We start from the raw sequence: 16,872 nt of genomic DNA, 5'->3' as shown, positions 1-16,872 counted from the left end.
TCTGTGTGTGCGTGTCCCTCTCTCCCTCCCCCTCTCTGTATATGCGTGTCCCTCTCTCCCTCCCCCCCTCTCTGTGTGTGTGTCCCTCTCTGTGTGTGCGTGTCCCTCTCTCCCTCCCCCCTCTCTGTGTGTGTGTGTGTCCCTCTCTGCGTGTGCGTGTCCCTCTCTCCCTCCCCCCCTCTGCTGTGTATGTGTGTCCCTCTCTGTATATGCGTGTCCCTCTCTCCCTCCCCCTCTCTGTGTGTGTGTGTCCCTCTCTGCGTGTGCGTGTCCTCTCTCCCTCCCCTCTCTGTGTGTGCGTGTCCCCTCTCTCCCTCCCCCCTCTCTGTGTGTGCGTGTCCCTCTCTCCCTCCCCTCTCTGTGTGTGCGTGTCCCTCTCTGTGTGTGCGTGTCCCCTCTCCCTCCCCTCTCTGTGTGTGCGTGTCCCTCTCTCCCTCCCCCCTCTCTGTGTGTGCGTGTCCCTCTCTGTGTGTGCGTGTCCCTCTCTCCCTCCCCTCTCTGTGTGTGCGTGTCCCTCTCTGTGTGTGCGTGTCCCTCTCTGTGTGTGCGTGTCCCTCTCTGTGTGTGCGTGTCCCTCTCTGTGTGTGCATGTCCCTCTCTCCCTCCCCCCTCTCTGCGTGTGCGTGTCCCTCTCTCCCTCCCCTCTCTGTGTGTGCGTGTCCCTCTCTGCGTGTGCGTGTCCCTCTCTGCGTGTGCGTGTCCCTCTCTGCGTGTGCGTGTCCCTCTCTGCGTGTGCGTGTCCCTCTCTGCGTGTGCGTGTCCCTCTCCCTCCCCTCTGCGTGTCCCTCTCTCCCTCCCCCTCTCTGTGTGCGTGTGTCCCCTCTGTGTGTGCGTGTCCCTCTCTCCCTCCCCCTCTGCGTGTGCGTGTCCCTCTCTCCCTCCCCTCTGCGTGTCCCTCTCTCCCTCCCCCTCTCTGTGTGTGCGTGTGTCCCTCTCTGTGTGTGCGTGTCCCTCTCCCTCCCCTCTCTGCGTGTGCGTGTCCCTCTCTCCTCCCCCTCTCTGTGCGTGTGCGTGTCCCTCCCTCTCCCCCCTCTGCGTGTGCGTGTCCCCCTCTGCGTGTGCGTGTCCCTCTCTCCCCCCCCTCTGCGTGTGCGTGTCCCTCTCCCTCTCTGCATGTCTCTGTGTGTGCGTGTCCCTCTCCCCCCTCTCTGCATGTGCGTGTCCCTCTCTGTGTGTGCGTGTCCCTCTCTCCCCTCTCTGCATGTGCGTGTCCCTCTCTGTGTGTGCGTGTCCCTCTCTCCCCTCTCTGCATGTGCGTGTCCCTCTCTGTGTGTGCGTGTCCCTCTCCCCCTCTCTGCATGTGCGTGTCCCTCTCTGTGTGTGCGTGTCCCTCTCCCCCTCTCTGCATGTGCGTGTCCCTCTCTGTGTGTGCGTGTCCCTCTCCCTCTCTGCATGTGCGTGTCCCTCTGTGTGTCTGCTGTGTGTGCGTGTCCCTCTCTCCCTCTCTCTGCATGTGCGTGTCCCTCTCTGCTGCGTGTCTCTCCCGTGTCCCGCTCTGTGTGTGCGTGTCCCTCTCTCCCGCTCTGCGTGTCCTCTCTCCCTCCCCTCTGCTGCGTGTCCCGCTCCCTCCCCTTCTGCGTGTGCGTGTCCCGCTCTCCCTCCCTCACTCTGCGTGTGCCTCTCTCCCTCCCCCACTCTGCGTGTCCCCACTTGCTTCTCCCCCCGCTTGCTTCTCTCTCTCTCTCTCCCCCCGCTTGCTTCTCTCTCTCTCCCCCCCCCTTGCTTCTCTCTCTCTCTCCCCCGCTTTTCTCTCTCTCTCTCCCCCCGCTTGCTTCTTCTCTCTCTCTCTCTTGCTCTCTCTCTCTCTGCTTCTCTCCCCGCTTGCTCTCTCTCTCTCTCTCCCCGCTTGCTCTCTCTCTCTCTCCCCCGCTTGCTTCTCCCTCTCTCTCCCCTTCTCCCTTGCTCTCTCTCCCTCTTGCTTCTCCCTCTCTCTCCCCCTTGCTCTCTCTCTCCCCTCTTTCCCTCTCCCTCTCCCCTCTCTCTCCCCGCTTGCTTCTCTCTCCCTCTCCCCGCTTGCTTCCCTCTCTCTCTCTCCCGCTTGCTTCCCTCTCTCCCTCCCTCCTCTCCCTTCCCTCTCTCTCCCTCCCTCTCCCCGCTTGCTTCCCTCTCCCTCCCTCTCTCTGCTTCTCTCTCTCTCCTCTTGCTTTCTCCCTCTCTCTCTCCGCTTGCTTCTCTCCCTCTCTCTCCCCCTTGCTTCTCTCTCTCTCTCCCCCGCTTGCTTCTCTCCCTCCCCGCTTGCTTCTCTCTCTCCCCGCTTGCTTCTCTCCCTCTCTCTCCCCGCTTGCTTCTCTCCCTCTCTCTCCCCGCTTGCTTCTCTCCCTCTCTCTCCCCGCTTGCTTCTCTCCCTCTCTCTCCCCGCTTGCTTCTCTCCCTCTCTCCCCGCTTGCTTCTCTCTCTCTCCCCGCTTGCTTCTCTCTCTCTCCCCGCTTGCTTCTCTCTCTCTCCCCGCTTGCTTCTCTCTCTCTCTCTCCCCGCTTGCTTCTCTCTCTCTCTGTGTGTCTCTCCCCGTGCGTCTGTCTCCCCACGTGCGCCTCTCTCCCGCCTGTCTCTCTTCCTCCCTCCCCGTGTCCGTCTCCCCGTGATCCACTACATCACCATCTGAGACCAGATGTGTCACAATGTTGACCTGCCTCAAAATGAACGAGTGCAGTAATCAGCAGCGTTGAGATAACCTGTCCCTCAGTTTAAAGTTCTGAATACACAGAGTCTGATGAAGAGAAACCTGATCCTAGGCTTTCAGGGACCAGGTCTCGCTCGCTCTCTCCAGTCCAGCTGTCTGCTTCCTCCTGTATAACCATGGTGGTCAGAGGCAGACCCAGAGCCATCCATCATCATCAACCCAGTTAGAGGCCATGTCTGTGCCCACCACACCACCACCACCCTGCCAGACTAGGACAGCTGCAGTGTAATGGAGTCACCCCCCCAGGCCAAGCCATGGAGTGGGCCCAGAACCAAGTCCAAAACACTCTGGGCTGAACGTGTGCCCAAGCCAGTCACAATCACTCAGCCCTGCTAACCACTCTGGACCAGGAAGACTCTCCAGCTCTTCTCAGTTGCTCTGTGATTCAGCAGAAGGCCTCATCACCAGGCTTCTCCTCTCCCCAGACTAGGCATTTCTGCCTCCACTTTGTGGAGCTTGGCTTGGGCGATGACATATTAGCAACATAACATTGTCCAGTGAATTGGACTTGACAGGCTACCCTTGGAGCGCACCTTTCAAGGTTTTCATATTTCCACTCTGGTCTTAATTGTGGGGGCTGGCGCACAACGTCTAAGGAGGAGTACAAAGTTTAAGGAGTCTATGGACACTTATGCAATTATTTGTCTGTAATGCTTTAAATCTTTTACGTCCTCCTGTGTGTTTCTGCAGGGTGACGTCAGGTCTTGTAAAACAAAACGGACAGTTTCAACACTAGTATGAGAGACGGCTCATATTTGCTACAGCTGTCAATAAGCTCCATCACCTCTTGTTCCCGGTGTTTATTTTTCTTCAGCTAACAGAACATCCTAAACCTCTGCACCTCCTGGTCCACGGTAGATTCACACTCACTCACCCTGCGCTCATATTACTCCAGTCAGACACAAGGTTTCATTTAGTTGCTCTACAATATTCAACAGCATTTTTCCAGATTGAACTTAACTGAGAATCATTCATATTCCAACATTAATTAGTCAATAAAAAGATTCAGGATAACTAATGAAGGAGAAATTATGTGGCAATTACAGTAGTGTAGGAGCCAAGACCCACATTCAGAACAGGCATATGGTACATACCTCCCCGGTTCTTCCAGTAAACGCGGACCTGCAGCTGGCCGTCCTGGTAGAAGGGTGTGCCGACCTCCAGAGGGCCTGCCGGGCGCTTGCCCAGGGTGGAGCCAACGGGCATGATCACTTCCTTCTCTTTCTTGGACACTGGTTTCACTTGGTTGGACAAAGCGAAGAAAGGTTAAGGTCTAATTTCCAGTCCAGGTACACTCAGAAAAGCTCAGAATGCAGCTTTAAGCTCTTATATGGGAAGGTCACAGTATGCTTAAACATCTGTGATCATACCAATAGTTATGCTAATAAATACTTTTAAATTCATTCATAAAATCTGTATCGGACAGCATCTTGATTTATCACCAAGTCCAATGAGCTCAGCCTTGTCATTAATTCAATGCCATTTTACATTTATCAAATCAAATCAGTCATTTAGCAAACACTCTCATGCAGAGCGACTTAGTTAGTCCATTCATCTTAAGATACTGTAGCTCGGTGGGACAACCACATCTCAAATCATAGTAAGTACATTTTTCCTCAAAGTTGCTTTCAGCATGCCCCATGATGCCTTACCTGAGCCATTGTTCTGGGAGGTGGTGCTGAAGTGGAGTGACGCCTTGGAGCTCTTCAGACGCACCTGACCCCAGTAGGTGATGGCCTGCAGCTCCACCGTGTAGCTACTGTTGGTCAGCAGCCCCTCCAGATCCACCCAGCTCTGGGCCTGAAACCAGAGACACCCACACATTGTCACCCCAACAGAGTAGACCATAACCATGTCCCTAAATCCAGTAGACTAGAACCGTCCTAACCCAAGCCTGGTCTGTGGGAATAAGAACCATCCTTATTGGGAACACGTGTGCTGGTTTAAACCAACATGTAGAGAGACGAGACAGTGATAAGGTCTGTGTGAGGGAGCCGCATTATCCCCATCCCCTGGGGCTTCTTCACGTTGTGTTTAGGTCTCAGCATTCCTCCAGCAGCATGGGCCTGATAGGCTCCAGTTATTGACCGGCGCTTGTTTTGACATACCACCATCAGCAGGTAGCGTTCAAAGCCCTGCAGTCCCAGAGTGGAAACCAGTAGTACATGTGTCAATAGGTATCTGGTGTCTCCCAGCTTTCTCACCTCCACACCACATCTGCAACTGGTTACCAACACTCATTCAGGAATCTAAGTCAGCAAAAGTGGTCAGACATTGCGTTTTCACTTTATTCACTATCAAAATTCTCTTCTTCATAGTGATGATAAGCTAAGTTTCCTTTCAAAGCTTAACCAAGTGTTTAAGGCGAAATAAAGGAAAATAAAACAAATGAGGCCAGCAGTGCGTCGTGCTGCTTGAACAATAGCGTTAAGAGTTTATGTAATCAAATGCGATCTGCCTCGCCTTGTATGTGTTTTTCCATTGTGGGGCCTTTGGTTCTTATTTACATTGCAAAGAATAGGGGAGTGGAGTTTAGATGAGTCTGGTCCAACCAGGCCAGCACAGGCCCGCGGTCTCTAGCCTGCCAACCCACCGACACATCACCCAGACAGGGGGAGAGAGGAGCCGATGCTTACCCCGTTGGTGGTCTTCCTCCTCTTCTTCTTGGATGGCACCAGGGACTTGCCAGGGACGGTCCAGCTCCAGAAGACTTTGTAGTGATGGACTGGGATGTCAGGCTCCTCGGGCAGGTTCCAGTTGAGACAGGCTGTCACCGTCCCCTCAGCACTCAGCGTCATGTTGGTGACACGCAGGCTGGCAGGGCTGGGAGGGGCAGCAGGATCTGGAGAGAGACCAGGAACACAGTACTGTAAAGTCATGTCATTCACAGCAGCTCTCCTCTCTCCAGCTGTCAGAATTGTTTTTGCTTGTTCAATTTGGGAGCGACGACAGTAAGAGGTGTCAGAAAAGTGACAGCTGCAAGGTCTTCGTGGTGCTAATGATTGGCTTGTGATTCACAAACCTCCCCCCTCACCCCAAAAATGTGTTATTAATTAGAAGGGACGATCAATTAACCACAGAAATGTGTTTATCTTGATAAAAAGCATGTCAGACATTTGGCTTAATGTGTCTAACCAGGGAACATTTGCACCAGTTGAGAAAGTTAAGCAGGGCCTAGCCAGTATGATGGTGTAACGTAATTAGTCCACCACTGACAATCAGTCATGAAATGTTATGACAGGTGTCATGTCACGTTTATGACAGCGTTATGCAAGACGGAGAGCTCAGGTCAAGGATCACAAAACACATGCTGCGCACTTTGGCTCTACCCTCACATTCCATCTACTCCTCGACTCTCCCTACTGGGGGGCATGCGTGCAAGTAAGTAAGATGGCTGGTTTTGAGGCTGGCCAGATGGGGTCTGTCTTAGGATTTCTGGCAGCTACGGTGTACAGTAAAGTATGGATGTCAGGCCGGTAGACCCAGGCAGGGCCAGGCAGTCAGAGGCAGGGGCAGGGCCAGATGCCAGACCAGAGGGAATTAGCTCTTAAGAAGATTACGGAGACTACAGGCCTGCTACAGTCAGCTCCTCCCCCCTTCCTTCCCTCTCCCACTTGAAAGTCGGTCCAGAACTAAGTCCACAACACTCTGGGCTGAACTTGTGCCCAACCCACTCACAAGAGACTGTTTCAGAGTGAACCAGCTGTTATCCATGCTATATAAAATATGCAGCGAGAGTTTTATGCAAAATGCCCAAACAAAGTATGGTGGTGAAAAATGGCAATCACTCCACACTGCCCTTTCCCACCTTGACAAAAGGAACACCTATGTGAGAATGCTATTCATTGACTACAGCTCAGTGTTCAAAGTATTTTGACCATAGTGCCCACGAAGCTCATCACTAAGCTAAGGACCCTGGGACTAAACACCTCCCTCTGCAACTGAATCCTGGACTTCCTGATGGGCTGCCCCCAGGTTGTAAGGGTAGGCAACACCACATCTGCCACTCTGATCCTCAACACTGGGGCCCTTCAGGGGTGTGTACTTAGTCCCCTCCTGTACTCCCTGATCACCCACGACTGCGTGGCCAAACATGACACCAACACACTATCATTAAGTTTGCTGATGACAGAACAGTGGTAGGCCTGATCACCAACAACGATGAGACAGCCTATAGGGAGGTCAGAGACCTGGCAGTGTGGTGCCATGACAACAACCTTTCCCTCAATGTGAGCAAGACAAAGGAGCTTATCATGGACTAAAGGAAAATGCGGGCTGAACAGGCCTCCATTAACATCGACGGGGCTGTAGTGGAGCGGGTCGAGAATTTCAAGTTCCTTGGTGTCCACCTCACCAACGAACTAACATGGTCCAAACACACCAAGACAGTCGTGAAGATGGCACGACAAACTCGGGAGACTGAAAAGATTTGGCATAGGTCCCCAGATCCTCAAATAGTTCTACAGCTGCACCTTTGAGAGCATCCTAACCGGTTGCATCACCGCCTGGTATGGCAACTGCTCGGCATCTGACCGTAAGGCGCTACAGAGGGTAGTGCGAAAGGCCCAGTACATCACCAGGGCCAAGCTTCCTGCCATCCAGCACCTACATAATAGGCGGTGTCAGCGGGAAGCCCATAAAGTTGTCAGAGACTCCAGTCACCCAAGTCAGACTGTTTTCACTGCTACCACACAACAAGCAGTACTGGCGTGTCAAGTCTAAGACCAAAAGGCTCCTTAACAGCTTCTACCCCCAAACCATAAGACTGCTGAACAATTAATCAAATGGCTACAGTCTATTTACATTGACACCCCCCCATTTGTTTTGTACACTGCTGCTACTTGCTTTTTTCACTTCACCCCTACCTACATGTACAAATGAACAAACCTGTACCCCGCACACTGACTCGGTACCCCCTGTATATAGCCTCATTATTGTTATGTTGTGTTACTTTTTATAAATTTTTTTACTTAAGAAAATATTTACCAAATGAACTAAACTCTTCTTGAACTGCACTGTTGGTTAAGGGCTTGTAAGTAAGCATTACATGGTAAGGTCTACACTTGTTGTATTCAGCACGTGACAAATAAAGTTTGATCTGATTATCAGACTGAGCTATGTAAATAACGGAATGACAGAATCAAAATCGCTCATCAAGTCCATGACAGCTCTCGACAATCCATCAACTTTGTGGGGCTGATGCGACTGATTGGAGGTCAGTTTACAGGACTGCAGCAAAATCCTGTTTCCACCTGGTGTTTGCTGTCAACAGCCTGTCAGAACACACATGTTAGAATAGATTAGAAGTTTAATAGTCACATGTACAGGGTCGCAGGTGTAATTACATGGTACAGTGAAAATCTTAAGCTCTGAGCACCAACAATGCAGGTCAGTGAAATAAAAAACTAAATGTAATAATTATAATAAAATATATACATATTAACACTAACAATGGTCATGGGGGCGGGGGGAGGGCTGGAGTTGGAAAAGGCAGAGCAGGCAGCTGACTAGTGGTGAGTATTCAGCAGCCTGATGTTCTGGGGGTAGAAGCTCTTGGCCAAGCTTCCAGTTTTTGCCATGATGCTCCTGTACTGCCCATGTCTTAGTGACGGAAGCAGGGAGAACAGGCCGTGGCTCGGGTAGCCCAGGTCTCTGATGATCTTCTTGGCATTCCTGCGACATCTGGTGTTGTAGGTGTCCCGGAGGGCAGTCAGTGTGCACCGATTGGTGCGTTCGGCTGTAGCGCTTTGTGGTCCACGGCAGTGAAGTTAACGTACCAGGCTGTTATGCAGGCCGACTGTATGCTCTCAGTGGTGCTCCTGTAGAACACTGAGGCCCCTCTTGGACAGACAACATTTCATGCCTTCTTCACAACGGTGACAGTGTGGTTTGACCATTTCAGCTGCTCGGAGATGAGTACGCCTCGGAACTACATTTTTTACCGTTTCCATGGAGGCCCTGTCGATGAGGATGTGCCAAATCCGTAAATTTAAATAAATTCATTAGGCCCTAATCTATGGATTTCACATGACTGGGCATAGGCCCACCCATTGGGGAGCCAGTCCCAGCCAATCAGAATAAGTTTTCCCCCCACAAAAGTGATTTATTACAGACATAAATACTCGTCAGTTTCATCGGTTGTCTGGGTGGCTGGTCTCAGATGATCCCGCAGGTGAAGAAGCCGGATATGGAGGTCCTGGGGTGGCGTGGTTACACCTGGTCTGTGGATATGGAGGTCCTGGGGTGGCATGGCTACATGTGGTCTGTGGATATGGAGGTCCTGGGGTGGCATGGCTACACGTGGTCTGTGGATATGGAGGTCCTGGGGTGGCATGGCTACACGTGGTCTGTGGATATGGAGGTCCTGGGGTGGCATGGCTACACGTGGTCTGTGGATATGGAGGTCCTGGGGTGGCATGGCTACACGTGGTCTGTGGATATGGAGGTCCTGGGGTGGCGTGGCTACACGTGGTCTGTGGATATGGAGGTCCTGGGGTGGCGTGGCTACACCTGGTCTGTGGATATGGAGGTCCTGGGGTGGCGTGGCTACACCTGGTCTGTGGATATGGAGGTCCTGGGGTGGCATGGCTACACCTGGTCTGTGGATATGGAGGTCCTGGGGTGGCGTGGCTACACCTGGTCTGTGGATATGGAGGTCCTGGGGTGGCGTGGTTACACCTGGTCTGCAATTGTGAAGCCGGTTGGACGTACTGTCAAATTCTCTAAAATGACGTCTGGTAGAAAAACATACATTGAATTCTCTTGCAACAGCTTTGGTGGACCTTCCAGCAGTCAGCATGCCAACATCTGTGGCATTGTGTTGTGACAAAACTGTACATTTTAGAGTGCACCTGTGTAATCATGCTGTTTAATCAGCTTCTTGACATGCCACACCTGTCAGGTGGATGGATTATCTTGGCAAAGGAGAAATGCTCACTAACAAGGATGTAAACAAATTTGTGCACTAAATTTGTGTGTATGGAAAATGTCTGGGATCTTTTATTTCAGCTCATGAGACATGGGACCAACACTTTACACGTTGCATTTATATCAGGGCTCTCCCCAGCTCAGAGTCGTTGTTGTGCTCGAAGCGTGAGAAAAAGGTGTTTAGCTGTTCCGTGATCGTTAGGAACCACTGCCACATATGCCTGGTGTCCGACTCGTTGAATTGCTCCTCCACTTTTTCCCTATACTTGTGTTTCGCCATCTTGATCGATCTGCGTAGTATTTGTGCTGTTTAACCATATGAATAGAAATGACCAGGAAGGTCCTTCAGGCAGCATGTAATGTACCACTACCACCAAACCAGTAGCCTAGCGGTTAAGAGCGCGGGGCCTAAATGTCGCTGGTTCGAATCCCTGAGCAAACTAGTTGCAAAATATGTTGATGTGCCCTTGAGCAAGGCATTTAACCCAAATTGCTCCTGTAAGTCGCTCTGAATAAGAGCGTCTGCTAAATTACTAAAATGTAAGGTGGTTTGTGTTTTGGTTCCCTGGTGAGTATTCCACTAGTATCTTATTATAGCTATAAATATTGAAGATCAAGACAAAGGTGGTTACCACTTGACAAAAGCTCTACCCAAAGGCATGTTAGTAAAGCAAATGCGAGAACTCAGACATAGGGTCCAATCCAAAACTTGATCTCAGTGCACTGCAGTACGCTACGCACAGCTCTCCCTGTACACCAGCAGAGCCTATCGGCTCGACACCAGATCAAATCTAGACACAATATTACTCATAAACCTGTGATCTACAGGAATTCCACAACAATTGGCCGGGTGCTTTAACAAATGTCATCTACGGTCACATTAAAGAGCTATTTAGTGTCATTCAACGTGGGAACACACAGAGCAGGACAGGCATCAGCACAGCCCTACAACCAGCCATCAAACTCAGTGCTCATTTCTAGCACAGATCTGAAGCACTGAGCAGCCTACCTTACCTCATTCTCCATGGAAGCCAGACAACAACTTACATGCAGTTGAATGCTGCAATATCCTGACTAACTCAGACATATTACATGTTATATGGCTGTAAAGAGGGAAAAGCCCACCTTTGAAGAGCTACACGTACAAAGGTCTGGTTACAACACTATGCAGAAAAGAACATGTTCTGCACTCAGGGGTTTCTGATGACTATGTTCTGTTTGGCATCAGTGTGAATTGACAACTTTAGGATCGGAAGGGCAAGGAATGCTTAGGGAATGCTAAATCAGATTTGAGGTTCAGGTTTGCTAGGTGATGGCTTGTGATGGATTTTTAAGACATCCTGCCAAAAACATTTAGCTATTTGCTTGCAATAAATTAGCATTGCGGGTGTGAATAATCTGTAATGTATGTATGCATGTATGCATGTATGTTTCTGCAGACTGGGTTTTCCTCAGTGCATGCTTGATTTAATTCTAGCCAAAAGGTCACAGACACACCAACGCAATACGCAGAAAACACAATTTGTACATGCACATGTGTAACAAAATGGGTCAATGGGCCGTTACTGAGGCAAATCATGTTGTAATGGATTGTCCCACCTGTTCCTAGGCCTTGACTGTAGCAAAGAGAGAGGATAGGGTGTCACACAGGAACTGACACTCATTGAAGGGGCCCCACACACGCTCAGACATAGCCTACCTCTGGAGGAGCGGAAGTGCTTGCTGGGGGCAGTAAACCCGCGGGTCCCGTGCACGTTGACGGCCGCCACTCTGAACTGGTACCATCTGCTGGCTCTGATGTCGGCCAGTTGGACGCGCTCCTCTGTAGTCTGAGGGACAGATGGGAGAGTAGGCACACAGGGGTCAGAGGTCACACAGGGTCACAACTTTTGTGAGTGTTGCTGCAACAACCGACATCTGTCTGTTTTTCCTTGCAAAACTTTCAAAGACACTGACAGTAAGGAATGTGCAACAGTGTCAGACAGTCTGAATGACAGCTATGGAGTAGCACCCTGACTTTCTCACATCTATCTCGTGTGGTGAAAATATTAGTTTTAGGGTTTATTTTTCCCCCAAAGAATGCATCACAGATTTTATGTTAATTCTTTTAACAAAAGTACTGAGCATGCAACTAAATGAAATGGTTGGATGACAATGTGCTGTATGTGAATGAAAGAGCGATCCACATGCAGTAAGGTATTCAGAGAAGCCTGGTTTGGTATGTTGTGGGGTAGTGTGCTGTGCTGACCTACCTGTGCCACGGTCTCCCACTCTGTGGCGTCGTCCTCACTGGGGTGGATGCCATAGTTCCAGCAGCGCTGCACCACGTACAGGACAGGCTCCACAGAGATGTTGAACTTAGAGGACCAGCGGATCTCCAGGCCTCCTGACAGCTGTTCCACAAACACTAGCTCCTTCCTAGGCTTCAGAGGAGCTCCTGAGAACACATACACATGACATCACTGTGAGACTGACTTTGGTAGAGAATAGGCCATGACATCACGGTGCGACAAAATTAAGGAGAGACATGACATCATCACTGGGAGACTGACGTTTGGAGAGAAATGACATAACATCACCACTGTGAAATTGAGCCAGACAGCCAGACACTGTCCACTGGGTCATTAGCATGGTCATTGTGCTGTGATGGACCGTGATATACTCTTGGATGAAGAGAATGTGTTTTACCAGCTGTCTCTTTGGGGAGGCATTCAGTAATGTTTTGCTTACAAAACATCCAGTGATTTTGCAGAGAGCCACATCAATTTACAAATACTCATAATAAACAATGATAAAATATAACTGTTATTCATAGAATTAAAAGATGTACTTCTCCTTAATGCAACCGCTGTGTCAGATCTCAAAAAAACTTTACGGAAAAAGCAAACCATGCAATAATCTGAGTACGCTGCTCAGACAACGAATTAAGCCAAACAGATACACGCCATGTTGTGGAGTCAGAAGTCAGAAATAGCATTATAAATATTCACTTACCTTTGATGATCATCAGAATGCACTCCCAGGAATCCCAGTTCCACAATAAATGTTTGATAACTTTAATCTTTATGTCCAAATACCTCCTTTTTGTTAGCACGTTTAGTAAACAAATCCAAACGCACGATGCGCAAGCAGACGAAAAGTCCAAAAGTTCCGTTACAGTTCGTAGAAACATGTCAAACGAAGTATAGAATCAATCTTCAGGATGTTTTTAACATAAATCTTCAATAATGTTCCAACTGGAGACTTCCTGTCTTCAGAAATGCAATGGAACTCAAGCTAACTCTCACGTGAACGCGCGTCACCAGCTCGTGGCACTCTGCCAGACCACTGACTCAAAGAGCCCTCCATCATTCCCCCCTCCTTCACAGTAGAAGCATCAAACAGGTTCTAAAGACTGTTGACATCTAGTGGAAGCCGTAGGAAGTGCAATATGACCCCATAGACACTGTGCATTCTATAGGCCAAAAGGTTAAAAACTACAAACCTCAGATTTTCACCTGCCATATGAGTTCTGTTATACTCACAGACATCATTCAAAAAGATTTAGAAACTTCAGAGTGAAACTTCTATCCAAATCTACTAATAATATGCATATATTAGCAACTGGGCTTGAGTAGCAGGCAGTTTACTCTGGGCACGCTTTTCATCCAAACGTGAAAATGCTGCCCCCTATCCCAAACAGGATAAAGTGGTGATCCTAACTGACCTAAGACAGGGAATTTTTACTAGGATTAAATGTCAGGAATTGTGAAAAACTGAGTTTAAATGTTTATTTTTTGTACCTTTATTTAACTAGGCAAGTCAGTTAAGAACAAATTCTTATTTTCAATGACGGCCTTGGAACAGTGAGTTAACTGCCTTGTTCAGGGGCAGAACGACAGATTTTTACCTCGTCAGCTCGGGGATTCGATCTTGCAACCTTTCGCTTACTAGTCCAACGCTCTAACCACTAGGTAAACTTCCGACATCAACTGCACATTAGGCACACATTACATTTGCCTCATTGTTCCTCACGTCAACCCATTCAAACGCTTTCAATGTGCAATAAATTAGATTTATTACGAGCTCGGTGAGGGGAAAGTAAACGGCCAGGACAGATGAACTCTCTCCTGGAGGATTGATTTCAGCTGAGAGGTAGTAACGTATTGATAGAGCATGGGCTGAGTGGTAATGAGATGGAGATTGGAAACAACGTTCAGGAGTACAGAAAATCACTGAATAAATCCCATACCTCTCGATTAAAATCACCTGGCGTTCTCACACACTTACCCAAGGACCTCTTCGCTCCAACTGAGGAGAGGGAGCACCTAGAGCTGCTCTGCATTCATGAAACACATACAGTATAAAACACGAACTCAAGGTTGTAAAGTAACAGCAAACAAAGCCTGTGCTGCATAAAGCAGGCTGCTTCATCCTGTTACATCTCTTTTAGAGGCTTTTTAACGTGATTGATTGATGCTTATAAAATGCCGGGTGGGAGATGGAGGGGCCTATTTGCCAGACACATATGGAGTCAGTCTTGTGTCTCGTAGATAGAGGCTCTACACAGAGGAAAATCTGTCTGCCATTGTTTTACAGCTCCAGCGTGTGTGTGCGCGCGTCAATGACGAACGCACAATACCACAGCATTCCTCCTACCCGTCTCATTTTCCCTCAGCCACACACACACTCCTCATCCAACAACCTTCCACATGCAGCTAAGCGACCAATCCTAAACCCTCGCTCAGCTCTACCACTATGGGTCCTGGTCCCATCCAATAATCATACTCACAGGACTCATCCTTCAATGACCACATTCTTGCTCTGCCCCATCCAAAAAAAACACAGCCATGATGTTATCCCTGATGAACAGTGATAAAGAGCTGAGCATCCATTCATGTCTCACGCATTCCAACAATAACTCTCCTGGATGCCCCCTGGCTAATTACATGGGCCAAGGCAAAAGAGCACCAATCATTGTGGGAGGAACACAACACATCCAACAATACATTCTTCAAAAGGTTAATGCAGTACAATGGCCTCCCATAACGTTTAAATACAGATGAGTGCTCAGTGTCATGCCATGGTTACCAGAGCCATTAATATACATGGTTATATACAGCTCTGGTGGTTAACAATGAAGACATGTTTCACATACGTACATTAAATGACTGCATTTGTTTTGAAACACTGAGCAGCCACACCCTGTGGCGGTCAGGCACTGTTCACGCTCGTCTTGAAGTGGTGTGGAGCTGTGAACAGCTGGGGAGGGTGAGGATCAAGCAACAACAGCTTCTCCAGAGGGAGATAGCTCATGAGTAAAGACTGACAGATGTACATGAGGACACGGTTTGAGAACAAGACATGCTTTTCCACACTGGTCTGTGGTCTCCATGTGATAGTAGAATTATCCATTACGAATGACGACCAAGCCATCATGACTGAGAGTTAGAGAGCCTGCTGAACACTTGAACTGGACTGACCACCTACTCTGATTCTCCGCACCTTAGCACTCATCACAACTGATGCTACCAGACTCTTATTATACTGCTCAGTTTATACACTGCCCCCCCCATCCCCAATACACATGTAAATATTTGACTATAAACTGTGCCTTCCTGTATTATACTTATACTGCTATAATGTTTATTATATTCTACTGGGCCATTTACTTTATGTTCGTGTTATTATATTTTATTGTTGTTGCATTGTCGAGAGGGAACCTGGAGGTAAGAATTTCCTTGGACAATGTATATCATGCCTATCCTGTACATACGACCAATAACACTTGGAGAGAGCGCGCATGAGAGAGAGCGAGCGAAAGAGAGAAAAGAGGGAGGGAGAAGAGAGGGGACTAAAAAGAGATAAGAGCATCTGCCTCTGTGCGCTATATAGGAGCCTCTGTGCGCTATATAGGAGCCTCTGTGCGCTATATAGGAGCCTCTGTGCGCTATATAGGAGCCTCTGTGCGCTATATAGGAGCCTCTGTGCGCTATATAGGAGGTTCTCGCTAGCCTCCCACTAAATAAGAGTCTCTTAGAGGAGAAAACAAGAATCTGGAGGATAGTCATACATACCGTGCATTCATTAAGAAATAACTAGGCATTCTCGTGATTAGAGTATCCTATAAAATCTCAAACCCTGAAAAGTCTCAAATTTTGCACCACAGTGAAATAGCGATTTTCCATATGCTCACAACATATCTTATTCAGAACTCCACATTGCCAGTACAGCTTTGAAAACAGAAGTTTCAGACTTGTGAATAGTAAGTAATATCACTGAGTTTTGATGTAAAGACAACAGCTCTATATGGTAGATATAGGAATGGGCCCAGTAGGGTCTTCAGAAGACATAGCACTTAGAAAAAGATCTGCTTTCTACAGTGCACCCTTCCTCAGTCAGGGACACACCACACACACTCCCTGTCGACCTTCACCGGAGCGTGCATGCACACACCACACACATCTGAGAGCGATCTCCATGGGGGAAACGCTCCATTTGTGCACATACAGAAACAATTACTCTCCACACCGTGAGCACATAATTACACATTCATCACTGGAGATCAGGATTGGAATTTTATCCAGACTTAAACCAGACAGCTAATTAAAATGTGCAAATCTGATCCCAAAACAAAAATCAACCATAGGCCACAGTAAGTGTTTGGATTAGCAGGACAGTCAACTGTTTGGTTCTATACGTTTGTCTGTGATCTATGGTGAATGTTTTTAATTGAGGGCAGTATATTCCTGCATTAAACTCAAGGATGTATCTCCTTTCATCTTTCTCCATCTACAAAGGCTGTACAACAACTGGCCATGACACTGCCATTGATTCTCTTAGAATATAGGAATATTATTAATGCACGCTTCAACACACACATATGCACCACCCCCCTCACACACATCTGTGTGTGCACTTCAAAAGTAATCCCAACTCTGTCACTGCAGTGCTTCAAAGACTTAAAGAAAGAAGCAGCCAGGCTCCCCATTTCCACTGAGCCCAGTTCCATTCCTCCTGCCTTATTATGGCCCAAGGCTGTCAGCAGCCAGAGAGGCGGTGGCCTGCTGATATAACATACAACTGAAGAAGAGATGCAGCTTCCATCTCTTGTCACAGAGGCACAGAGTCTCGCTCTTACGCAATGGGCTACGAGCTCTCCTCACAACATCCAGACACCTCAGGCTGTGCCATTAAACAGTTTTACTGGAGTGGAGTGCTCTCCCTCTCGCTCTGTACATCTGTGAGCCTGAAGCTGATTTGGAACAATTTCACACACTGGATGC

The 16,872-nt window shown here is 48.7% G+C and overlaps 1 protein-coding gene across 1 annotated transcript in view; it reads right to left on the bottom strand.

Annotated features, from left to right (window-relative positions):
- LOC115112460 (anosmin-1-like) overlaps positions 1-16,872 on the bottom strand; it is an 84,695-nt gene that overhangs the window by 26,631 nt on the left and 41,192 nt on the right. Inside the window, exons 5-9 of the mRNA XM_029639545.2 lie at positions 11,860-12,044; positions 11,307-11,436; positions 5,317-5,522; positions 4,333-4,480; positions 3,775-3,921 (exon numbers count right to left, since the gene is read on the bottom strand). Of these exons, the coding sequence (XP_029495405.1) occupies positions 3,775-3,921; positions 4,333-4,480; positions 5,317-5,522; positions 11,307-11,436; positions 11,860-12,044 (816 nt within the window). The remainder of the gene's footprint in view (positions 1-3,774; positions 3,922-4,332; positions 4,481-5,316; positions 5,523-11,306; positions 11,437-11,859; positions 12,045-16,872) is intronic.

The sequence above is a fragment of the Oncorhynchus nerka genome, linkage group LG3, assembly GCF_034236695.1.
Source record: "Oncorhynchus nerka isolate Pitt River linkage group LG3, Oner_Uvic_2.0, whole genome shotgun sequence".
NCBI classification, from domain to species: Eukaryota; Metazoa; Chordata; class Actinopteri; order Salmoniformes; family Salmonidae; genus Oncorhynchus; species Oncorhynchus nerka.
This window is presented reverse-complemented; position numbering and strand designations above follow the sequence as displayed.